Source organism: Homarus americanus, unplaced genomic scaffold (genome assembly GCF_018991925.1).
Source record: "Homarus americanus isolate GMGI-L3 unplaced genomic scaffold, GMGI_Hamer_2.0 scaffold46130, whole genome shotgun sequence".
Lineage (NCBI taxonomy): Eukaryota > Metazoa > Arthropoda > Malacostraca > Decapoda > Nephropidae > Homarus > Homarus americanus.
The window spans coordinates 287,896-314,169 of record NW_024735711.1 but is presented as its reverse complement, the minus strand read 5'-3'; the positions used below and the strand labels follow the sequence as shown (position 1 = coordinate 314,169).

The window sequence follows — 26,274 nt, the reverse complement described above, 5'->3', positions numbered from 1 at the left end:
CCCCATAAGTGGCAGTAAGTGAACAAATGCGTTGAGGGGGTGGGGGGAGGAGCAAGTATGTCTGTCGTAAAGAAAGTCAATACCTGTGAGAAAATATTTTTTTTTTCCTTTCCCTTCATGATTTAGAAAACATTTTGGGATCTGAGTTTATTTTAAAGAGTTTGTGGTTTTTATTTTATTTGTTTATTTTTGTTTTGAAATTTTTGATTGGCAGGAAATTTTAGGTTAGGTTAGGTTAGGTTAGGTGTGACGTCATGAGCGGAGTCGCCTGTTGATAGCTAATCCGGGCCTCATTATCTATCGATCTGTCTGTCTGTCTGTCTGTCTGTCTGTCTGTCTTTACTTTCCTAATGGATTTATTGATCAGATTTATCGTCTCTCTCTCTCTCTCTCTCTCCTTCTCCTCCTCCTCCTCCTCCTCCCATACCTAGGACTCATCTTAATCCCTGTGGGGCTGAAACAACACCAGCGCCTCTGTTTCTTACGGAGTTTCGTTCACGTATGAATATATTATGGGTAACTGCTTGAGGTCCATTTTTTTCCTTCCGGGAGGAGGGAGGGGGAGGGTTGTGTGGGGGTGAGGGGTGGGGTTGTGTGTGAGGGAGGGTTGTGGTGGGGTGAGGGAGGGTTGGGGTGGGGTGAGGGAGGGTTGTAGGGGAGGGAGGGTTGTAAAGTGAGGGTGGGTTGTGGTGGGGTGAGGGAGGGTTGGGGTGGGGTGAGGGAGGGTTGTGGTGGGGTGAGGGAGAGAGGTGTAGTGAGGGATGAAGGACAGACAAATAAGGGACGATTGATGAAGGAAGGAAGAGTGAGACGGTCGATGGGATATAAGGAGGAAAGGGGGGGAAAGGAAAGGGGGAAGAGGTGAGAGGTAGAGATGGGAGAGGTGAGAGATGAAATGGATGAGAGTTGACGTTCCATAGATCCCTTCATTCCTAGTCGTGAAAGCTACACACAGTTTACCAGTCAATTCCTCCGCCACACCACTCCAAGAGGCCAGTCGTATTTTAAGACAGTAATGGCAGTGAATATCGATTGTTTACCTGTTTTAAGAATTTTATTATTTATCCACACATTCACTAAGTCGGGTTAAACTCCATTACTTATTTGTTTAAAGTTATCGTATTTACCCACAACAGCTGATTGATATTATTTACATGTTTGGTCGGTCAGTAAATCTCACAAAGCAACCAACAATCAATCGCCTTTCATTATTTGTGATGGTTGCTAAGGAGCTTTAAATCGATAAATAGAGTATCTCAGTTAAAGGGAAGTTACAGAGTTTAGTAGTTAATATCAGTTAATCCTTTGAACTAGAGTGTATTAGATTTGTTAAAGAGAGAAAAAAACAGACGCCATTGAATCTTAAATAGAGTTACAGTAATATTAATGCGAGTGAGCGGACGGCAATAGGAGCTGTGGTCTTGTAAAGTAAACGAGATTGTAAATGTTGGAATCTTAATAGGAAAAAAAAAACAGAATTTGTCTTTACCTGCGTCAGTCAGCCCTGTGAATACTAATTTTCCTGATTGACTGTTTTGTTGATTAACTGGCTGACTGGCAAACTGGCTGACTGGCCAACTGACTACTTTACTGAGTGACATTTTATCAGGCGTTTTCCTCTCTCTCTCTCTCTCTCTCTCCATATTGTAATTTCGTTGAAGTATCGAGGCATAAGACGTAAACCTCGTGGTGGAGAGGGAGGAGGAGGGGGGATGTGGAGTCAGTGTGCATACCAAGCGTGGTGGGAAGTGGAGGCAGGTAGGTATATAGTGGCCGCCCCCCCCCCCTACTCTGGAATATTAATATGCTCGGTGACCAACCTCGACCCCTGACAGACATACATATATACATACATACATACACATACATACATACATACATACATACATATACATACATACATACATACATACATATATATTTACATACATACATACATACCTACATTCATACATACATACATACATACATACATACATACATACATACATACATACATACATACCTACATACATACCTACATTCATACATACATTCATACATACATACATACATACATACATACATACATACATACATACATACATACATACATACCTACATTCATACATACATTCATACATACATACATACATACATACATACATACATACATACATACATACATACATACATACCTACATACATACCTACATACATACATACATACATACATACATACATACATAGAGAAAAAAAACACCACAACTAAACACAAACACCAAATGAGACTTAAGCTGTGAGATTAAGCTGCGTCATTCAAGCTTTGTTCGTCCGAGCCTCACAAATCACCACGCCAGGTGAGTAACCCTTCCTAATCACTCTACCTTAATTGCCAGGTGAAACAAACTGTCATTTATCGAAACAATAACTAATTTGATTTTTTTTTCTTTTAATTCTATTGTACAAAAAAAAATATATAACCTATAGTTTATAAATTAACAAACATAAAAAATAAATAAATAATTCTATATATTTTTATTCGACTTTATGAAATAACTAGAAATAATATTAACATGAGTTTTAATATTATTTCATTTTAATTTACAAAGAGAATTAATGAAGGGAAGAAATGACATAAAGGGAATATATTATGATGGTGTTAATCCCCACCCTGCCCCTTCCTTTCCCCCCTCCCCTTTCCCTTCCCCCTTCCCCCTCTTCCTCCCAACACCTGTCCCTTTTACTCCCTCCTTCCTCTTCTCCATTTTCCTCCTTCCCCTTCCTTCTCCACTCCCCCCACCCCCTAATCCTCATCCCCCCCTAAGGTAGCAGAAGTTGGTCACCTCATAATTCCTGCAAATCCGAGTGGAAAGGTTTGTGTACGTTGGGTGGGGATGTATGTGTCTCCAACATGTGTGTGTATGTGTGTATGCTGTTCAATCATGTACGTGTTTGTAGAGTATACATGTTTGTAGTATACGTATTTGTAAAGTGTACGTATTTTGTGAAATATACGTATTTGTCAGTATACATGTTTGTCCAATGTATTATTTGTAAAGTATACGTATATGTATTTTCACTCCCTCTCTCTCTCTCTCCATCCATCAATGTCCTTATCTTCTTCTCTATCTCTTCCTTCTCTCCCTCCGTTTATCTTATCTCTCATTCCTCTCTACGTCTCTTTCCTCCTCCGCCCTCTTACTTCCTCTCCCTCCTCCTCTCTTCCCTCTCCTCCCTCCCGCCTCTTACTTCCTCCTCCTCCTTCTCTTACCTCCTCCCTCCTCCTCCCTCCCCTTACTTCTTCCTCCTCCCTCCTCCTCCTCTCCTCCTCCCTCCTCTCTCCTCTCCTCCCTCCCTCTCCCTCCTCTTACTTCCTCCTCCCTCTTACTTCCCTCCCCTCTCCCACTTCCCTTCCTCCTCCTCTTACTTCCTCACCCCTCCTCCTCCTCCTCTTACTTCCTCCTCCTCCTCCTCCTCCTCTGCCCTCCTCCTTCTCCTCTTGCTTCCTCCCTCCTCCTCCTCTCTTCTGCCCTCCTCCTCCCTCTCTTACTTCATCCTCCTCCTCCTCCTCCTCTTACTTCCTCCTCCTCCTCTCCTCCTCCTCTTAATTCTTCCTCCTCCTGCTCTTACTTCCTCCTCTTCCTCTTACTTCCTCCTCTTCCTCCTCCTCCTCCTCTTTTTTCCTCTTACTTTTCGCTCCTCATCATCAAACTCCTCCAAAACTGAGGAGTTGCCTAACACTCCCTAGACATGCACCTGAGCAGCCTCCTGCCTCCTCCCGGGTCTTCCTCCTTCCTCCTGAGTTCTTCCTCCCTCCTCTGGGTGCCTCCTTCCTCCAGGTCTTCCTCCCTCTCCCAGGTGCTACTCCTTCTCCTGGGTTCTTCCTCCCTCCCTCTGGGTTCTTCCTCCCCTTCTCCAGGTCTTCCTCCCTCCTCCCGGGTCTTCCTCCCCTCCTCCCTGGGTTCTTCTCCTTCCTCCCCGGGTCTTCCTCCCTCCTCCCGGGTCTTCCTCCCGCTTCTCCCAGGTTCTTCCTCCCTCCTCCTCGGGGTTCTTCCCTCCCTCCCTCCCGGGTCTTCCTCTCCCTCTCCTGGGTTCTTCCTCCCTCCTCCCGGGTCTTCCTCCCCTCCTCACCGGGTTTCTTCCTCCCCTCCTCCTGGGTTCTTCCTCCTCCTCCAGGTCTTCCTCCCTCCTCCCGGGTCTTCCTCCCTTCTCCCGGGTTCTTCCTCCCTCCTCCTGGGTTCTTCCTCCTTCCTCCTGGGTTCTTCCTCCCTCCTCCTGGGTTCTTCCTCCTTCCTTCCGGGTCTTCCTCCCTTCTCCCGGGTTCTTCCCCCTAACCTAACCGTATTACCTCCCTCCTTCCAGCTGGGTCTTCCCCTCCTCTTTTCTCTCCCTGGGATATTTTATTTCCTCCCTTTCTCCTTTCTTCCTATTTCTCCTTCCTCTCTCCCTTCCTTCTTGTTCCCCTTCCTCTCTCCCTTCCTTCTTGTTCCCCTTCCTCTCTCCCTTCCTTCTTGTTCCCCTTCCTCTGTCCCTTCCTTCTTGTTCCCCTTCCTCTCTCCCTTCCTCCTTCGTTTTCTCCTCCTTCAGACCCCCACTACCCTTGCTGGGTGAAGGACAGGAGGTTCCCCTTGAATACAACTACAACACTAAGCTTTCACCGGGAGACTCGACTCCTGTAGGCGACGCAGTAGAAGAGAAGTTATTTTTTTATGTAGTCTTGGGAAGGAAGTTTTGGTCTTGGAAGGTCGTAGGAAAGGTCGTTTCTTTCGGAAGAGTCGTTTTGCTGGGAAGGTCGGTGTGCTAGGAGGTCGTTTGCTGGAAGGTCGTTTGCCTGAAGGTCGTTTGCTGGGAAGGTTGTTTGCTGGAAGGTTGTTTTGCTGGGAAAGGTTGTTTGCTGGAGAGGTTGTTTGCTCTCGGAAGGTCGTTTGCTGGGAAGGTCGTTTGCTGAAGGTCTCGTTTGCTGGGAAGGTCGGTGTGCTGGGAAGGTCGTTTGCTGGAAGGTCGTTTGCTGGAAGGTCGTTTGCTGGAAGGTCGTTTGCTGGGAAGGTTGTTTGCTGGGAAGGTTGTTTGCTGGAAGGTTGTTTGCTGGGAAGGTCGTGGGTTGGGAAGGTCGTGGGTTGGGAAGGTCGTTTGCTGGAAGGTCGTGTGCTGGGAAGATCGTTTGCTGGGAAGGTCATGATGGCCGGGAAGGTCGTTTGCTGGAAGGTCGTGTGCTGGGGAGGTCGTGTGCTGGGAAGGTCGTTTGCTGGGAAGATCGTGGGCTTGGAAGTTCATGGGTTTGGAAGGTCATGGGTTTGGAAGGTCATGGGCTTGGAAGGTCGTGAATTAGGATGGTCATTGGCTGGGAAGGTCATGGGCTGGGAAGGTCGTGGGCTGGGTTAGTCATGGGCTGGGATGGTCATGGGCTGGGAAGGTTGTGATGGGATGGTGATGGGCTGGGAAGACCTTAAAGACCCATGAACACGGTAACAAAACCTTCTGACTCATCCTTGAAAAACTCACCTAACCTACATCCTAATCTAACCTAACCTAACCTCACTTTGAATAATCTACAACCTAACCTAATCTAACCTAACCTACAAACTATATATGGAAAGAAAAAACAAAAACAATATGGTCTTACCTAAATGACACAATGACACAATGGCCACCCGTATATGTCAGGCACGAGGGACCACAACCACTAGGGGGCCAGGCCGAGCAGGTAGAAATGTCACGACTTTTACGGAGTGTTGACGGCGACACGCACACACCTTAGTAGGGGGAGCTTTGACAGGACCTCCCCTCCCGCCCCCTCCTTTCGCCCCCCTCCCCCCCCCCTTCATCTGTCTGTCTGTCTGTCTGTCTGTGTGAGTAGGTAACACGACATTCTCTCACCTTCTCTCTCTCATCTCCTCCTCCTCCTCGAGTTCCTCTTCTGTACGTCTTCCTATATAATTTTTCCTCTTTCATTCTTTTCCCTTTCACACACTACCCCCACCCCCCTTTTCACACGCCTCCTCCTTATTTGTCCTCACACACTTTTAGTTTCTACACGTCTCCCTTCCATCCTTCCCTCTGTCGTTCGCACCCTTTCAAACGTTCCCTTTTCCTTACGTATCTCCCTTTCACACTTTTCTCCTCTTAAGTTTTCTTCCTCTTACACTTGTCACTTCTCCATGTCACTTTTTCACCTATTTCCTCTTATCACATTTTTCTCTTTCACACCCCTTTCAAACTTCCTCACACACACACACACACACACACACACACACACACACACACACACACACACACACACACACACACACACACACACACACACACACACACACACACACACACACACACTCGGTCATGCTAGAGGAAGGATTGTCATTAAACATCGTCTTTTTTACAGGGTCGTTTCAGCAGCTCTGTTGGTGACTTAAGGCGTGGCGGAGGACAGGACGACGAGGAGGAGGTCGTGTTGGAGCTCGGGAATGACCGCCCTAGAGGTCTGTCCTCACTCTTCAAGTCGTCCAAGGTGAAGCCGGGAGGAGAGCGCGAGGAGGAGCTTATACTTAACCTCGAGAATGAGGCCGACTACGCCCCTCCGCATGCGTCAACGTCGCCGGCGGCACCCGCTACTTCTGCTGCTACTACGTCGAGGGTGAACCAGAACCAAAGACGAGGTGGTCCCTCTGAAGCAGAATTCGACCTTGTTATCGAGGATGAAGGAATACGAGGGTCGTCCTCGCGGAGGGTCAGGTCGTCGCGACCGTCGAAGGTGAAACGCAGCGGTGGCGGCGGTGGCGGTGGTGGTGGCGGTCGGGGCCGAGGTGGACGAGAGGAGGAGCTCGTGTTAAGCTTTGACGATGACGAGTTGCAGTCGGCCGCGGTGTACGCCAGGTCAGGTAGAGTGACCAGTGCCTTACAGAACCACAATCAACAGTGTATCCCGGATATAGTGATCGACCAGACCGGAGAGAACACCGCCATCAACATTGATTTTTACCAAAGAAGAAGAAGATGAACAGCGTGAAGAAGGTGGAGAAGTATGTGGACTCCATCATGGTGGAGGACCTGGACGGGCACGGGGGCCGCGTGACGCCCGTGTTCGTCGGGGAGGAAGACTTCTCGCCTGATGAGTTCGTCCAGAAGAGAAAAGATCTTCTCAGAAGGCGACCTAAAAACTACATGGAAGGAGACGAGGAAGTCATCGCCTTCGACTTCTCGTCACCAGAGCCATCCACGTCTCAGCTCTCGCCGGTACAAGCTGAGATGTTGATGCTGGAGGACAGGAGGAAGCTCGCTCTCAAGAGGAAGGACGAAAAGAGAACAGCGATGAGACTTGAAGGAATCGAAGAGGAGTCACCGGATCGCAGCGTGAGTCAGAGTCAAGACCAACAACAACAACAACAACAACAGACTGTCCTCTCGCCAGAAGAATATGAAGATTACATCGGAGACGCTGTCGAGAAGGATTATCCCGAGTTAGCAGGAAGAATAGAAGGTGTCTCTTCTCAGCAGGAGCAACAGGAAGAGATGCAGCAAGTACTGTACGAAGAGCAACAGTTGCGTGAACAGCAGCTACAGCAGGAACAGCAGCTACAGCAGGAACAGCAGCTACAGCAGGAACAGCAGCAGCAACAACAACAACAGTACGAGCTGCAGCAACCACAACCAACTGGCCCTCTTTCAGGTTCGGCTTCGATGAACTTCATGGACGATCACAGCCCGACGAGCAATGGTAACGGAGATTATTATCATCGATGTGTTGCAAAGTACCCCAGAGACCCCCCTAGACAAGCCTGTGGTAGTTTTAGTGTAGAAGCTAACAGCTTTTTGACTAGTGAAGTGGATAGTAGATACAACTTGTGTAGAAATGCTCCCGAAACCAATTTGCTAAACAATAACGAGAGCATTAATAGTTTTGCTAGCCATTTTAGGACTAGTTGTGTTGCGAGTTATGTGAGTGGTGATAGGAAACCCAAAAGAACTACAAGTGTTAGCAGTTCGACTAGTGCCTCTGCCACAGAATCAAGAAACAATAGTACAAGTGCTTCAGAACACAGTAGTATGTCTATAAGTACTGGTAGTGTGTGTAGTAACGTATCGAATGTCAACAAAAACAGATCAAACCTTTTTTTACCGACGAGTACAACGAGCTTACCTGAGATCTCAATAGAGCCCCCGACTCCTCAAGCCCCTAAACCTAAAGATGGCTTTGATCGTGAGAACAAAGTCAAGTATGACCTTAGAGTGCCTGGCTATAGAAGTATGTTCCTGACTGTACCTGGTTTTGATGATGATGATTGTGACAGATATCTTCCTAAATATTCTTTTGATAGTGATGATGAAGACGAGAGTAGTAGTGAAGATGATGATGATGTTGTTCATAAACCCAGAGTGTTCGCCTCCTTGGCAGATGTAGCGGAGAGTCGCGGCCTGAAGCGTTATGGCAGCAGCTGTGACATCGCCAAGTTCGGGATGAACGAGACGGAGGAGCCGATTTACTCCCACGAAGATGACCTTAACGCTAATTTCGACGCCAACGCTTGTAAGTCGAAAGTTGGGGGGACAGGTTCGGGGCCTTTCGTGGCGGGGAAACTGGCGATGTTCGAGAAGGTTGTAGAGGAAGAGCACCAGAAGTTCATCGAGTGTCAGGAGGTCCGAAAACGCATCTTCAGGGCCCCGAAGAAGAGCGGTGAATACATCGAGAAGTTCTACAACCCGAAGGTGGTCGAGACGATAGACGCTCGAGCTAATGTCAGGGGCAGGAACTTGAGGTACTATGACGACGAGTACGACGCCTTCAACAACCGCAAGACCCCGACACCTACTGAGATGATGACCCCTTATGGCGGATACCCCAGTCCCCAGGTGACCTCCAAGTACACACCATACAACTCTCCCAGGACCCCCACACCCACCCCCACTTACGACTCTCCTAGGACCCCCACACCTGCCCCTACTTACGACTCTCCTAGGACCCCCACACCTGCCCCTACTTACGACTCTCCTAGGACCCCCACACCTCCCACCTCTTCTTACCAGTATCCCGTAACTTCCACACCCCCCACACACAACTACGGTACTTCTTCCTACAGCAACGATGATTTTGACTTTGACGCTTACGAGTACGTGGGAGAGCGTCCTCGATCACAAACATCCGCCGCTGACAAGACAGAAACTCGCCAGTGCTCGCCATTACCGCAACCAACCGTAGACAACGACACTAATTACTGGAGGTCGACGGAATGCAGTGACTACGGTCGATCGGAAGTGACGTCTCCTGGTCCCAGCACTTCCGCTCAACCTTCCAGCTCAAGGAAAATGCTCGACCAGCGCACAGATGAGGTACAGATCTAATATTAGCAAGACGTTGAGCCATACAATTTTTTCTTTAGATAATGTAGCAGGACCTTAGAAGACTCAGTTTAGTTAATAGATGATGTTAGTCGTAGCTATAAAGAAGTGTGTTTAAAGAGTACAGTTAGTGTTTAAGAGGTACCCCCTCCTAGCCTCGCCTCACCCCTCTCGCTACCCAAATCTCATCACCTCACCTTCACCCCCCTCGACAGGTGCTGGAGCTGCTAGACAACAGTTACCTGGACATGGGGCCTGACGGTGCAGGCCCCAGCCACGAGAGCCACGGCGCCCCCTGGCAGGATGAATGCGCTGGTAGAGGCCCCGTCGCAGGTAAGTTAATTAGTAGACTCGACCACCTTCAGGAACCCACCGACACCAGCCCTCTATACCCCTCTCACTACCCTTCACCACCACCCCTCACCACCCCTCACCACCCCTCACCACTTTCACCACCCATCACGACTCTCACCACCCCTCACCATTCTCACCACCCATCACCACTCTCACCACTTTCACCACCCCTCACCACCCCTCACCACCCATCACCACTTGGCGGCTCCTCCTCCCGTCTTCTGTAGGTCTTGAGAGAGAATTCCTGAAGGTTGACATGAATTTTGACTATAAGAAGTATACTGTTTCCGCTCCTCCAATACTCAAGTTGTTTCTCACACGAATGTAACATCATCATATATACAAAATACCATCAGAAAAGTCACAGAAATACACCTTAAAAAATACACCATAAAAATACAGTATTACCTTAGAAATACATAAAAAATACAATACCTTAATTCGAACGCAAAAAAAAATACCTCACAAAAATACATTATATTCAAAATATACGAAAATACAATATGTTAAAAATACAGAAATACAAAACCTCACAAAATACACTCACAAAAACAACAATATCCCCAACCCAAATACAGTACCTCACATACAGTAAACGGATTCTCGGAAGATGTCAATACAGTATTCATAATAAAATACAAAATTCAGTTTCTCTACGGGTGACTGTACGGGTGACTGTCGATACAATCTTCCCCTGGGTGATATCAACTTCAGGTTCACAATCACCCATCATATTTCACCCAAAATTTATTCCACATTTAATCATTTGTCGATTTTTTTTTTTTACAATTTTTTTTTGTAATTTGTTTGTACAAATTTGTCAACATTTTTAAAAGATTTTTTGCTTTATTTTCTTTGTGTTTTTTATGTATATTTTTGTCGTATTTTTTTACAGGTGTTTATTTTTTTTATCGGTGGTTTAACAAGACATACATACACCTGTACTTCCCTCTAAACATCTGTTATATTGGGTTCGTCTTCCAACACACCTGTCATAGCTCATTCTTCTGCCAACACCTGGCATAACTCATACCTCTTCAAACAACCTGTCACATCACACTCCTGTTCCAACACCTGTCACACCACGCTCCTGTATCAACACCTGTTACACCACCCGTTCTCTGTTCCAACCTGTCACACCACGCTCCTGTTCCAACACCTGTCACACCGCGCTCCTGTTCCAACACCTGTACCACGCTCTGTATCAACACCTGTCACACCACGCTCCTGTTCCAACACCTGTCACACCACGCTCCTGTAATAACACCTGTCCACCGCGCTCCTGTTCCAACACCTGTCACACCACGCTCCTGTTCCAACACCTGTCACACCGCGCTCCTGTTCCAACACCTGTCACACCACGCTCCTGTTCCAACACCTGTCACAATACACTCCTATGTCAACTCCCTGTCAATACCTGAAACACTGCATTCATTTTACCAACATCTACCATCGCATCACATCTCCGGCTGCAAGACTCATTTCAATATACACACCACCCTCTTCCTCCTCTTCCTTCATCACCATCATCATCACCACCACCACTACTGCCAATCACCACCACCTCTACCATCACTACCACCACCACCACCACCACCTTCACCACCACCACTACCTTCACCACCACCACACTCACCACCATTACCACCACCACTTTACCACCACCACTACCATCCACCACACCACTACCACCACCACTACCATCACTACCACCACCACTACCATCAAAACCACCACCATTACCACCACCACCACCACCACCACCACCACCACCACCACCACCACCACCACCACCCCCCCCTGGTCTCCATTACAGCGACATTATTAAAGCTAGACCAGAACACCTCAGAATTGGTCCGATCAATTTGTGATAAAATTTTAACTTTAGCGTCGAAGTTTTGGTAAGAACAGGGAAAGAGGGTGAGAGAGGGAGGGGGTGAGAAGGAGAGGAGGGGATAGTATGAGCGATGAGGGTGATAGGAGTGTAGGAGGAGGAGGAGAAGGGAGGTGTAAGGAGTTGATGATAGTATTAGTGGGAGGAGGAGGAGGAGAGTGGAGTAGTGAGGTGGTGATGGGAGGGAAGAGGAGAAAAAGTGATAAGGGGAAGGATGAGAGGAGAGAGGGAAGGGAAGAGGTGTAGGGGAGGAGGTGGAGGAGGATGAGAGGGACACACACACACACACACACACACACACACAGCACACCATACCCACCCCACACCTCCTACACCCCACACCACCCACCACACACCCACCCCACACCCCACCCCACATACCCACCCCACCACCCCTAACCCACACCCCTACCCCACACACACCACCCCACACCACCCCACACACCACCTACACACCCACCCCCACATACCCCCCCTCCCCACATACCCCACCCCCCCCACACACACCACCCCACACACCCACACACCACCCCCACCCCCCACGCCAACACACCCACACAGGGTTAACCCCCTTTGACTGTATCCGCTTCACTATCCACAGGTTACAGCGGATACGAAACCCCAGAACTACCTGAGACGGATCCACTGGATGATATCTTTGAGATTGAGGATGTGAGTGTTACACCTGTTGGAGGCCCTCACCTGTTGGAGGCCCTCACCTGTTGAAGACCCTCACCTGTTGAAGACCCTCACCTGTTGAAGACCCTCACCTGTTTAATTAAAACCCTCACCTGTTTAAATAAGATCCTCAGCTGTTTAATTAAGACCCTCACCTGTTTAAATAAGACCCTCACCTTTTTAATTAAGACCATCACCTCTTCATTAAGACCCTCACCTGTTACTCCTCGTAGGTGCTGTTTCTTCTTAGAGTATTAATAACAATAATATTGACATTTCTCATAGCAATCAGAATAGTGATACTGACAATAATAATAATAATGACGACAATAATAATAATAATAATAATAATAATAATAATAATAATAATAATAATAATAATAATAATAATAATAACCTCCACCATCATCACCAACACCACCATCATCACCAACACCACCATCATCACCAACACCACCATCAACACCGTCACCACCACCACCACGTTAAATACACTACGAATATAACACTAAGCTTTCCACACTACAGAAGAAAAATCTCAATAGTCTCTCCTTAAGCCACCAGACTGAGTGCCCATTAAGACAACGTGCCTACGAGACCTCTTGCTAGATACTGTACTAGTCTGTCTGTCTGTGGGAGAGATGTAGGTCGAGTCGGTGCGTGGGACGAGGTCGTATTTGTCAGGATGGAATGGGAACAGATAGATGGAAGGAGGGGGAGGGGGGACTTGTAAACAAAGGTGCACGAGTTCTCTCTCTCTCTCTCTCGTTTTCCATCTCTTGTTTTCTATTGTGAATGTTTGTCTATCTCTCTCTCTCTCACACACACACACACACACACACACACACACACACACACACACACACACACACACACCTGACTACGTATATTACCGGTGTAGTCATGTAGTGGATGAAGAGTAACCATACAACACAATGGTGTGGTGAATGCCTTTTGTAAGTCTGTCTCTGCCCTGTGTGCCAAAAATAGATGTTCGCAGCACTTGTAGAATAGGTGTTTAGAAGTGGGACCTGTAGAGAAGGTGAGGTGGAGACAAAATTCCACCTGTATGTTCCCACTGTTCAGGCAGCCTAACACCTGAGGCCAGTGTGAAGGTTACTCTGTGAACCCTTAATTAGTTGCAAGACACTGATGAAGGTCCAGGTACCCACATACAGTAGTTAGTGTTCATATATATTGTGTTACCTTCTTAATATAGCCGTACTTAATACATCCTTATTTTGTATAAATACCCCTAATGTATAGGTATATCTCTATTAAGTATATCCCATAAAATATACTAATTAATAATATAAATTTTTGTCATTCGTATCTCCCGGCAGTACGACAGCTTGGGCTCGATGACATCCATTGGTGGACGCCACAAGAGGAAGGCGGCAGCACCACCACCTCCTACGTCAGGCAACAACAACAACATGGCCAGCACCTCGACAGACACCAAGAGAGGGGGTCCAGGGGGGTTCTTCGCTAGAGCTAGGAGAGAGAAGGATAAGGATAAAGACAAAGATAAAGAGAAGAAGGATAAGAAGAAGGATAAGGACAAGGAGAAGGAGAAAAAGGATTTCTTTAAGAAGAAAGAGAAAGACAAAGAGAGAGACCCGGATAAAACAGCAGGAAAGAGGTAATAATTACAGTATAACGTCTCTCGATTTTCGCAAGATTTTAACACGAGAGAATTGTAAGATTAGCCAGCATCATCACTATCATATCAATAACAACAAGAATCACAAGGCAAATCAACCACCTGGTGATTTATTAGATTAAATACCATCAATAACAACAAATTAACGACTCACAACAGAAGGTCTTGAGTCATGTCGCCATCACGATTGCATTCTTCTGTAATTGTCCTTAAAATCATCAATAATCCCAATAATCGTTAGTAATCCTCAATAATCGTTAGTAATCCTCAATAATCGTTAGTAATCCCAATAATCGTTAGTAATCCTCAATAATCGTTAGTAATCCTCAATAATCGTTAGTAATCCTCAATAATCGTTAGTAATCCTCAATAATCATCCATAAACATCAAAAAAACATCAACAAACATCAATAATCCTCAATAGTCCTCAATAATCATCAATTATACTCGATATTAATACTCAATTATTTTCAAGAATCCTCATTAATCATCATTAATCCTCAAAAATCCTCAATAATCACCAGTAATCATGAATAAACCTCAATAGTCCTCAATAGTCATCAATAATCCTCAATAATCGACAAAATCGTCTATAATCGTCAATAACCAAACACGTCAATAACAACAAACCACCTCCAACAGGTTCCAGCTTTTTGGAGGAGCTAAAAAGACGAGTGAGCCAAACACTACTGACGAGGCCTCCGCTAAGTCGCCGAAGAAGGACAAGGGTGAGTGTCTCGGTACTCCTCCTGTACCCACTAGTTGTCAACACCTCCCTTCTACCTTGAGTATGAGTGGTCGAGTGTCTGAGGTCATCCTTCACTCACCACTGGTCGATAGCCACCCACCCTCTACCTTGAGTATGAGTGGTCGAGTGTCTGAGGTCATCCTTCACTCACCACTGGTCGACAGCCACCCTCTACCTTGAGTATGAGTGGTCGAGTGTCTGAGGTCATCCTTCACTCACCACTGGTCGATAGCCACCCACCCTCTACCTTGAGTATGAGTGGTCGAGTGTCTGAGGTCATCCTTCACTCACCACTGGTCGACAGCCACCCTCTACCTTGAGTCTAGGGCCGTTTACTAAGTGGTCTGGTGTTCCGTAAGGTCATATATTGAGTCCTGGTGTTCCGTAAGGTGACATAATGGAGACAGTGGAGGTAAGAGACAGTGGAGATAAGAGACAGTGGAGAGACCCTACCCTACCCTACCCTACCCTACCCTACCCTAATAAACCTACCCTACTACCCTACCCTTACCCTACCCTTACCCTCCCTTACCCTACCCTACCCTACCCTACAACAGTGATGCTAACGAACGTGGACCAAAAAAGAAAAAAAAATGTTGTCCATTCAATAACATCGATCACAAGAGACCACTTACACTATTTTAAAACTGGTCATTACACTCTACCTCGGGTTCTGAGAATTACATCAACTATTTACCAACTTTTTATTTATCGAAATCCCATTATCGCAACGAACACACGAACGTATATGTAAAAAAGAAGTTAGTTAGTTTACAGTGAATCATCGGAAAACTGTTTAAAAATTCGAGGGATTGCAACTTTTTATTTCATTTGCTGTTGAACGAGTTAGAGTTAAAATGAACTTAATTTAACACAGGGGAGAGTTATTCCTATTGACCAGCTCTGATTGTAGGTACTGGGTGGAGGGTTGTGGGGAGAAGGGGGTTGTGGAGAAAGTGGAGGTGTCAGGAGAAGAGGGTTGTGGAGAATGGAGGGTGGAGGGTTCACTGGAGGTGGAGGGTTGGCAATAAGGGAAGGGGGTTATGGGGAGAGGGGGTTGTGAGGAGAGGGGGGTGTGGGGAGAGGAGGTTGTGGGGAGATGTGGAGGGAGTTGTGGGGAGAGGAAGAGATTTGTGGGGAAGGAGGTGTGGAGGTGGAGAGGTTGTGGAGGTGGAGAGGTGTGGAGGGTTATTAGAGGAAGGTCATGTTTATGTTTCCTTGTTAGACGAGTGATTTATTTAGTTATTGTTAGTTTTACTGTTGGTTATGTCATGAAAATGCTTGGGACATAAGACGCGGGTTGTGATGAGTCCACCTTTTGACCCCATGGCGTGTGAGGGGTGCCAGTGTAGCAGAGAGTTTGTTAACGATAAAAATAACTCCTAATAGATAAAAAAAAAAAAAAAGTTTCTCCCCTGTAAATGTGTTTAACAAGTGAACTGTATCATTTTCTCTCTCTTTCTCCAGCAACTAAACGCCGCTTCTTCGGTCGAGGGAAGGAGAACTTTATTGGTCGCTCGCCACACATCTCCCACGAGTCGGACCCACAGGTGAGACGATCATTATTGTTGTTGTTTACCTGTAGTGTTGGCTGATGAAGGTGTGACTATGATGAGCTTCTCTCTCTCTCTCTCTCTCTCTCTCTCATACACTTATTTCTTCTTCCTCTTCCACCTCCTCTTCTTCTTCTGCATGCTTGCGTCTTTTACCAGAAGCTTGTTTGTGTAAATCATTTATGGCGGGATGTGTGGGTGTGTCCGCGTGGGGTGGGGGGGTGCTTGTATTAGCCTGACCACGTGATATATATCTAAACCTTTTTTTTTTGCATTTTGAGTTTTTCGTTTTTGTTTTTTTTCGTTTGAGATAAAAAAAGGAAGTGATTGGGAATATATTTTGTACCTGTAGTGAAAAGTTGTATATTATTATATATGTGTATTGACTGTTAACTGTTGAGCCTTAAGTGGTTAGAGTATAGACTGGTGGACGGTATAAACCCGACCTCATCACCCCACACGACTCCTCTTCACCCCACACGACTCCTCTTCACCCCACACGACTCCTCATCACCCCCACACGACTCCCAGCACCCAGAGTAACTTCTGGGTACGTTCGTAACCACTTGAATTACGAGGACGGCTTGAACTATACCCCCAGAAAGGTCTCCTCTGGGGTGAAACGTCTCTGGGGTGAAACATCTCTCTAGAATTGAAGCTTATCTCTCTGGGGTGAAACATCTCTCTGGGGGTGAAACATCTCTCTCTGGGGTGGCTTATCTCTCTCTGGGGTGAAACGTCTCTCTCTGGGGAATTTGAAACATCTCTATGGGGGCAAAACATCTCTCTCTGGGGGTGAAACATATCTTTGGGGTGAAACGTCTCTCTCTCTCTCACTCTCTGGGGTTCAAACGTTTCTCTCTCTGGGGGTAAAAATATTTCTGGGGGCATATACTCAGTGAACGAGAGAGATAGTTTTGTTTACCAGGCATGAAGGGGAGAGAAATGATTGTTTACCATGTATGGAGGAGATAAATAATATTGTTTACTCTGCATGAATAAGAGCTGTAATATTGTTTACTATGCATTACGAAGATATATATTTTGTTTACCATGCATGAATGGGAGAGATAGTGTTCTTATTGTGCATGAATTTCAAATTTTCGCTTTTGCATGATTTGTGTTGCAATTATTTGATAGGTGTTAATTATAGTTCTCTTGGTTAGTTTAGGTTATGTGTGTGGGTTTATTTGTATACATAGTTATAATGTTTTGATAGTGTACGATGTATTTACTAGTGTTGTTGTTTTATATGTCAAGTTAAGAAGCACCGTTCACTAGGGATTAATTTCCAATACAGGCAACTCTTAAGGATTCACAATAGCTGTTTTTAAGCTTGTGTTGCATGTGTGTGTGTGTGTGACGTTCAGTTGCTATACACTGCGGGCAGCTTGTTGACCCGTTTTCTGTAATACTGTTGTTGGAGGGAACTTGCCTGTCTGTCACGTTTGCATGTTAATGATAAATTTACTGCTTTTCACTCATTAGTTAATCTGTAGCACTCGCCTGCTGATGGATCGCTAACGGTACGTCCACTGTATTGGTGTAGACTAAAAGCATTTTTCTAACTGTTCAGATTTTCTTAAAATCAGATGTTTTCTAGGAAAAACTTGTAGTTTTATCTAGTAACCATGTTGCGGTGGCCGAGTGGATACAATACTCGCGTCCTTTCCTAAAGGCCGCTGTTTGATCCTAGGCAGTCTGTAAATGAGTACCTACCCACTTAGACAGTTGAGGAAGTAAAGGTGGTCGAGTGTAGTGCCGGCCACCCTGCCTGCTTGTGTATCAAAGGCTCAACATCCAGTGTGCTGTATGTACACTGTCCCTAACAGGCAGTCATGTCTATAGGACCCACCTTCAGCCAAGGCTCGCTGTATGAGCGTGTAACACTACAGAGACCAATGTATACTACTGCTGCTAGATTAACATAACATTAGCAAATCAGATTACGTAGACTTGTGTTGGCCGTAACACCGGTGACAACAGGCAATTTCTCCCTCAACAGGTCGCGAGGATGGCGGGCGACTCGTTTGAGCAAGAGTCGATCGATCTGGAGGGTGACACGGAGGTGCTGTAGGCCCTCGGAGGGATGACTGTCGGAGATCGAGGAGCTGAGAGAGGGACGAGGGAGCTACTTTTCTGTGACAAGTCTCTGCAGTGGAAGAGGAGAGCAGACTACATCCACTTTTGTTGTGGAAGAGGAAGAAAAAGGACACGATTTTCTGTTCGATGAAAGAAGAGAAGCTACGTCATCTGTTGTGAGAAGAGACCACATGACGTCACTAACACGTCACAACTGTTCACTCTGTACATCTTGTTGTCGTTTGTGATCCAATACAGTATTACGGATATGGATACTACTAGTGGATAATTCTCTTCTCATATTTCCATCTTTATCCACATCAGTAATCCGCATGTGTAGTAAGGCAATCAACTTTTCAATTGGTTTATATTTCCGACAACTTGAGTGTCGTCGCAGCTTCAGTCAATTTCTTTTATCGTATTCTATCGGGTGTTTCAACCTGTAGACGATAATTGTCAACAGTTACGGGTGATTAAGCTGTTATCCGTCAATCGTCATAAGGTCTAGTCATTGTTAAATATATACTTCAAACGTAAACCTTATTGACAGTGTGATGTAGGAATCTTACCGCCAGGAGGACTCCACTAACCCGGCCCATGACCGTCACCTTTATATTCACGCGATACAGTTTGTTGTGTTTGGTTCTCGCGAGGGAGCTCTCAAGTCCCGCTCGGTACAACCAGTAATCTTGCAAGTTGAGTCATTTTTAATGTTAATATCATTAATATATAATAAAGTCTATTGACCTTATAATATTAAAGTAGTGAGTAGCTTCACATGATCCATTTTGTCGACATATTTTCATATATCGTTGTTAAGGTAATCCCACTTGTAAACTTGTACATATTTTTTGCATTTGCTTGAGGTGACCTTTTGTGCAGCTCACGACTTGATGTGTGAGGGCGAGAGGAGCCGAGGCCACACTTGCTCTCCGTGAAGACAAGTGTTCTGGAGCGAGAGGTTTAGTGGTCAGGTCTTTCTGGCCACACATGCATATATTTATATATTTAACTAAACTTTGTAAGGTGTTGACACTGTTAAGTGTGTGTAGTTGATGACACTTTTCACCTTTTTTGTCCATTATATGTTAATCAACGTTGTGTTCTTACCTGACCCCACCCCCTCCAGGTGACCCACTACCATGACCCATGTTCATTATACATGATAATCAATGACAAGTTTAATACATGAGTTTGTTACTTATCATCTTTCTCTCTCTGATTATTATTATCCTCACCTGTAGTGTCTACATACAGTAATTTTTTGTGCCACATGTCAGCTGGTTCAGGTAGTGGTGTGTTTATAAGATGACGTCACACCATGTTCATTGTTTACCTCTGACGTCACGCTCAGCTGGCCCGGGTCACCACAGCAACACTCACGTCAAACATAATAAAAGCATTTTCTATCAGCACTTTTTCCACTGTTCTGATTTATTGTCATGATCAATAAATATCCTGAAGCCACGACCTGTTACTCCTGTTTTAATCTCCGTCTGAGTGTTTGTAAGAACTGTGTTGTGTGGAGAGATGGAGGCGTATGGAGGTGCTCTTGGCAGTGTCCCAAGATGGAGGGGCCACAATCTGTTCTACGAGGGAGATGTATTGTTCTTCTCTCTCTCTCTCCTTCTCCTCCGTACTTCTTCTTTTCTCCTTACTGCTTCTCTTCCTACTCCTCCTCTTCCACCTGCACCTCCTCCTCTTTTGTCACCTCTACCTCCACGCACTTCCTCCTCCTCCTCCAGTCTATCTCATTCCCTTTCCCTCCCTTCTCTAATCCCTCTTTCCCAATTAGCACTTATTTCTTTCTCTGTATCACTTCTTTTAATCTATTAACCTCTCCTGTCCTTCTCCAATTCCTCTCCTATCCCTCTTCCACCCCTCTCCTAACCCTCTTCCACCCCTCTCCTAACCCTCTTCCACCCCTCTCCTATCTCTCTCCACTCCTCTCTTATCTTCCTAGTCTTTGCCACATACAATCCTCTCCCATCCCTCTCTATTCCTTGACACACCCCCCACCCCCCCCCCCCCCCCCCCCCCCCCCCCCACGCCGAGGAGCTAATCGAGAGAGTATTTTTCTACTCCGTGTTGCGTTCTTGTCGGTGTTGTTAAATACTGCTCATGCTTGATGTCCTGTTTCATCTTAAGCTTTCACTGCTGTTCCTGGATTGCTGTTTTACTTATTTTCTGCTGCTGTTACTACTTAGCTTCTACTGCTGTTTCACTTATTTTCTGCTGCTGTTACTACTTTGCTTTCATCGCTGTTTCTCCACTGCTGTTTGTGTGTCTTGATGCTCTTATTGGTTCTCGTTCCCGTGGTGTCATCATTAACCTTTCATCGCTGTTTTTACATTAGTTTTTTCATGCCCGTAGTCTAAAAAAAAAATTTGTCGAGTAAATCTAAATTAATATTATTGTAATTTTTTTCTCTGGGACCAAACATTGTAGACAATAACAGGCAATAAAACTTACAATATTAATCCACTGACTTTGTTTACTTTACTAGGTTGGGTTGGGTTGGGTTGGGTTGGGTTGGGTTGGGTTGGGTTGGGTTAGGTTAGGTTAGGTTAAGTTAGGTTAGGTTAGGTTAGGTTAGGTTAGATTAGATTAGGTTAGGTTTGGTTAGATAGGAAGCATTACTTGAGATGAAGATTTTTAGGCTGTCTAGATAATTTATTGTAGTGTACAGATTTAACTAGGCCTAGAAGTAGACCTATAGTTTTATAACACACCAGCGTAATGATGTTTTTATAATATATACAGCAGAGGCGTATATACAGAACTACATTATAAAGATTAGGCACAATACAGGTTTTACTTGTTTCTTAACGTGTCAAGAAGAGCCAAGGTATTGTAGTTACAGTGAGATTCTGTAACCGAGACGCTGTAGCAGGTTCATAGTGACGCCTCTCCTACGTGGTTACAGTGGGGAGAGTGTTAAGGATGATGTTACAGGTGGGTACAGTGTTAGGAAAGTGATGTTACAGGTGGTTACAGTGGGGAGAGTTAGAAGTGATGTTACAGGTGGTTAAAGTGATGTTACAGGTGGGTACAGTGAGACATAACTGAGGTGACGTTACAGTGACACCACGGACACTGGCCTCTCCACCCTGTCACTGACTCAATCTTTAAAAAGGTCACGACCTGTGTGTGTGTGTGTGTGCCTGTGTGTGTATGTGTGTGTGTGTGTGCGGTCCAAGGATCGATAAAGGCCATGAAGGTCGTTGACTCGACCTTCTTCCTCCCTCAACCCAGTCGTTCTCCCTCCATCACTGTCCCTCCACCACTGCTCCTCCACCACTGCTCCACCACCACTGCCCCTCCTCCACTTCCATGATGGAGTATCGATAATTGTAACAAAATAATAATAAGAATAAAAATATTAATAAGCTTGGTAACAAAACAACAATAATAAAAATAATGTCACTGAATCTTAATCTGAAGAAGAGAAGTGGCTGTCCTAACACACACACACACACACACACACACACACACTACTACTACTACTACTACTTTGCTGACACTCGGAATCGAGTATGACGATCATCCAGCTATGATACAATAATATAAGTTAATAAATTTGTCACCTAGGTTGGTGAGTTTTGAGGCGACTAAAGAGGCCGATACGGGACCCGCTGGGTCGTCCACATTCGTTGCACATGTGGAGGGCTGCATCTAGTGCGGGAGGGGCGGTGGCAGCGTCTTTCCGGCGTTGGCGCTTGTCTGCCTCGGTTTGCAGTTGGGTTAACTCGAAAGTATTGACACCTTCTCGTGTGGTGCTCCTCCAAACGTTACGATGTGGAGTGAACGTCTCCCAGGTGAGGGGGTCGATTTGGCACTTTTTCAGGTTTGTCTTAAGACTATCCTTATACCTTTTCAGTTGCCCGCCGGCATTACGTTTACTATTCGTTAGGTGACTGTAAAATAGTTGCTTTAACAGTCTACTGTTCATGGATAATGGTAGCCTCGATGCTCCTACAGTTGGTGTCAGCAAGAGTACTGGCATTTGTGCTCTTGTCTTCCCATCGAACTCGGAGGATGGAAAATGGACTACGTTGGAGAAAGTTTTCAAGTGATTTGAGATACCTACTGTATGTAACCCATGTCTCACTGCCATATAGCAGGGCGAAGAAGACCACTGCTCGATATATGTGCAGCTTTGTAGATAATTTCAGCTCCCTACAGCTGAAGACACGGGTACGGAGTCTGCCAAAGAATTGAGATGCACATCTGATCCGATGCTGAATCCCTTCATTAATGTCAGCTGTGGTGGACAAGTGGGAGCCAAGATACCGAAAGTGGGTAACATTAGAAAGGGTAGTACCGTTAAGCTGGATGGATGGTGGAGGTGTGTCTGAACCAGGGGCAGGTTGAAGGAGAATCTGAGTCTCACGTACATTCACCTCAAGGCCGAAGTATGCATACATATCTGCATAGGTGTTCAGGATCTCCTGTAGGTCGTGTTCAGTGTGAGCAACAAGGGTGAGGTCGTCTGTATACTGAAGTTCAGTAATGGAAGCTGCCGACACCTTTGTTCCTGCCTGGAGTCATCTTATATTGAAAAGACCCTTCATCCGGTACTCGATGTCCACCCTGCCGGCTATATTGGCTCTGGCACGAGTAAGGAAGGCAGCCAAGAAAATGGAAAAAAGAGTTGGTGCCAGTACACACCCTTGTTTAACCCCTGTTTAGACGGGGAAGAACTCAGACTGGGTGCCGTTGTGCCATCGTGGAGTTGCCTCACAATGAATTTTGGTTGGCAGCCAAAACGGCTGAGGATCCACCAGAGGGCTTCCCTGTTTTCCGAGTCGAAGGCCTTGGTTAGGTCGATGAAAGCCATGTACAGGTCGCGACGCCGTTCTCTGCACTTTTCCTGTATCTGACGGGCAGCAAAGATCACGTCTGTGGTGTCACGTGATGGTCTATAGCCACATTGAGATTCTGAGAGGAAGTTTTCCGCCTCAGGAAGAAGTCTGTTTAGGAGGACTCGGCGATAATCTTGCCAGCAACGGAGAGCAGCGAGATCCCGTGGTAGCTGCCACAGTCTGACCGGTCTCATCTTGTTCTTATAGATATTGACAATGGTGGCGTCTTTAAGAGCTTGGGGGATTTCCTCCTTTTCCCATTTATTCTCCAGGAGAGAGTGGAGACGGCTGGTAAGCAGAGGTCCTCCTGCTTTATACACAACGGCTGGGATTCCATCGGGCCCTGAGGCTTTGTTATTTTCCATCGGTTGATGACGGTAGCTACCTCATTCAGGGAAGGAGGATATCTGAGGTGTGGTCAGCTCTGGATGCTGAGGGACCTGTTGGGTAGTCAGGACATCCACATCGGTGTTTCGGTTGAAGGATGCCTTCATGGTCTTTAATTATGAAGTTACCGTCATATGAGTGGAGGGGGGTTGTGCCACGAGTGATTGGCCCATAAAATGTTTTAATGGAATGAAAAATTTGCGCATCTTGTGCTGATCTGCAAGTTTTTGTGCTTCATATGCTTTATTTTTAAGCCAGTCTATCTTTAGATTGCGAAGTTCCCGCTGGGTCTCCGGTTTCTTCTTGCGGAAGGTATCAGCTTTGGTCCGAGACTGAGGGTTGTTCTGCTTGTCAGTAAAAGCAGCACGTTTATCATCAATGAGTACATTGATTGCCGGGTCATTTTCATCAAACCAGTCCTGGTGTATTCTTTCGATCTGACCGAGGGTCTCTGTAGGTTTTTGTCATAACAGTGTTGAGAGTATCCCATTCGGCACTGGGATTTGCGTTGTTTTGCTGTTGGGTTATTTATAAGGTCATGTTCGAGCTGCTCTTTGAAAGCATGTCCTACAGCTGGATCCTCCAGTCGCTTAGTATTTAAATCTCTTCTGGAGATTTGCTGCCTTCGCCGTTTTGGGGCGAAATGAAATGAGAGCTTGGCTCTGACAAGCCGGTGATCAGTGTCACAGTGGACTGAGCCATACATGGCTCAGGTGATAGGACATCTCGGCGTCTCTTTCTCTGACAATGATGTAGTCAATGAGATGCCAGTGTTTGGATCGTGGGTGTTGCCACGAACCCTTGAAGTTGTCGGCCTGCCTAAACAAGGTATTGGTGATAGTGAGGTTGTGTGCAGCGCACTTGCTGAAGAGGAGTAGGCCGTTGGGATTACATTTACCTAGTCCATTTCTCCCTATGGTTCCCTTCCAAATGTCAGCATCTCTTCCAACTCTGGGTCACCAAGGAGCACGACCTTGTCTTCTCTGGGGACAGAGGTGAGCACTCCGTCAAGGTCGGCGTAAAAGGCCTCCCTGATGTTATCCTCTGCATCCAGTGTTGGGGCGCATGCACTGATGAAAAAGGCATGACGTGAGTGATTGAGTGGTACTCGAAGTGTCTCGAGGTGCTCGTTGATCCCAATAGGCATGTCAGTTAACCTGTGTAGGATGCGTTGGCAGCTGGCAAAGCCAACTCCATAAGAAGGTATAGCCAGACCCCCTTTCTGTGAGTGGGCCATCATCTTGAAGCCGGGACTCACTAATGGCTGCTATGTTTATGTTATGCCATAAGGGTAGTTCTTCTCTCAAGATGCTCATTTTTGCCAGTATCCAGAAGGATCGTGACATTCCATGCAGCGACCATAAGAGGTTGTATTTTTTTTTTGGGGGGGATTTGTGATTTTGATTGTGTTTTCGACCGCATAAGGATGACCTTACTGGGTGCGGTTGCCCAGTCAGATTGTTTTATTAGGCATGCTATGTTTAGGGCACCTCTTCTAGCCCCCTCCCCGTGTGGCGTGAGCAGAGTGGCACCTCGTAAGGGTTGCTCAGTCGCACAAACAGGATCATATTGCACTGCTGCCTAGATCCCAGTACATAAACGACGATCTTATCTGTGCTGCCCATGTGCAGAGTTGTGACTAGAGACTCCCAGCAGTCATCTCTGCCTGTCCCGTCGCCACTCGTCCGTCGCCATAGGACTTTTCTGGGTATAGGGGTTTTGATGATGATGAGAGGTCTGATGAGCGGGATGATGGCTGCGTGTGAGTCGATTTATGTGGTGAGGCAGGAGCGCAGGCTGCAACCACACATCTTGGCTTTCCCTTTTCCTGATCCAGTGGTGCAAGTGCAGCAACGACTGGGGAGAGGGAGAATTGCAATGGACTGCCGATAGCCCAGTTTGTTAGGTTTCGCCTTAGTAGCCTGTCCATCAGGCATTGCCTTCGTCTGCCAGTGTAGTCGCTGGGTTAAATTGGTTGTCACCTCTTCCGCCTATACCACCTTTGGGGGCTTGTTGGAGCTCTGTAAGCATGTCTGCCTGATGCTGGGCGCCACCACAGATTTTTCATTCATTGTATACTCCCGTGGCCTTATACCTACCAAAGTTAATCCGCACGGCAGCGGGACAGTGGATGATAGACGACAGGACGTGTCCATATGCCAGTGGGCGTGTGCGCCGTCCCTCTGGGGTCCACTGCTACTCCGAGATCCCTGCTGGTATAGCCTGGGCTCACGAGGCACCCAGTTACTGTGTGTTGCCACGAGTAGTCACAGCAGGAGTCTTGATGGTGTAGAGGCTGTGTACTGGCATGGGAGGACTTTTGCACTTATGCAAGTTGCTTCCCTGTTCACCACGAGGGCTAGCCAGCGGCAGCTGAAAGCGAGAGGAAGCAAGCAGTGCTTGCACCTTAACACTGACATAATGCTGCCATACTAGACGCATTTCACCACCCTGTGTGCGACACACACTTACACAGGAGACACAAGCATCTCTATGCATCTCTCCATATGACGTACCTGACGGTGAACCCGACCATCAGGAACCCGAAGCTCGTGTAGGGAAACGTTATTCAAGAATGAGCTTCGGGCACTACCATGGGTCAGGATCCCTATCCACCGGGCAGGTCTACCAACATGTGTAATTCGGCTGGATGGCCCACTGTTGCCACTATCCAGGCGTCGGGTACCCCAATAGTAATTTCCTCAAAAAACAAAAAACAATGTATCAAATGCTAAAAA

General features: G+C 46.3%; 1 protein-coding gene across 2 annotated transcripts; it reads left to right on the top strand.

Annotated features, from left to right (window-relative positions):
- The first annotated feature begins 6,960 nt into the window (after positions 1 to 6,960).
- LOC121871614 lies at positions 6,961 to 19,761 on the top strand. 2 transcript variants are annotated; one of them, XM_042374030.1, is made up of 8 exons: positions 6,961 to 7,693; positions 8,372 to 9,303; positions 9,528 to 9,645; positions 12,162 to 12,232; positions 13,582 to 13,880; positions 14,544 to 14,629; positions 16,117 to 16,199; positions 18,208 to 19,761. In XM_042374030.1, the coding sequence occupies exons 1-8, from the start codon at positions 6,973 to 6,975 to the stop codon at positions 18,277 to 18,279; spliced, it is 2,382 nt and encodes a 793-aa protein (XP_042229964.1). In that variant the 5' UTR covers positions 6,961 to 6,972; the 3' UTR covers positions 18,280 to 19,761. The 2 variants fall into 2 exon arrangements, with proteins under 2 accessions (XP_042229964.1, XP_042229962.1); XM_042374028.1 differs by having other exon boundaries at positions 6,961 to 9,303.
- The last annotated feature ends 6,513 nt before the right edge of the window (positions 19,762 to 26,274 follow it).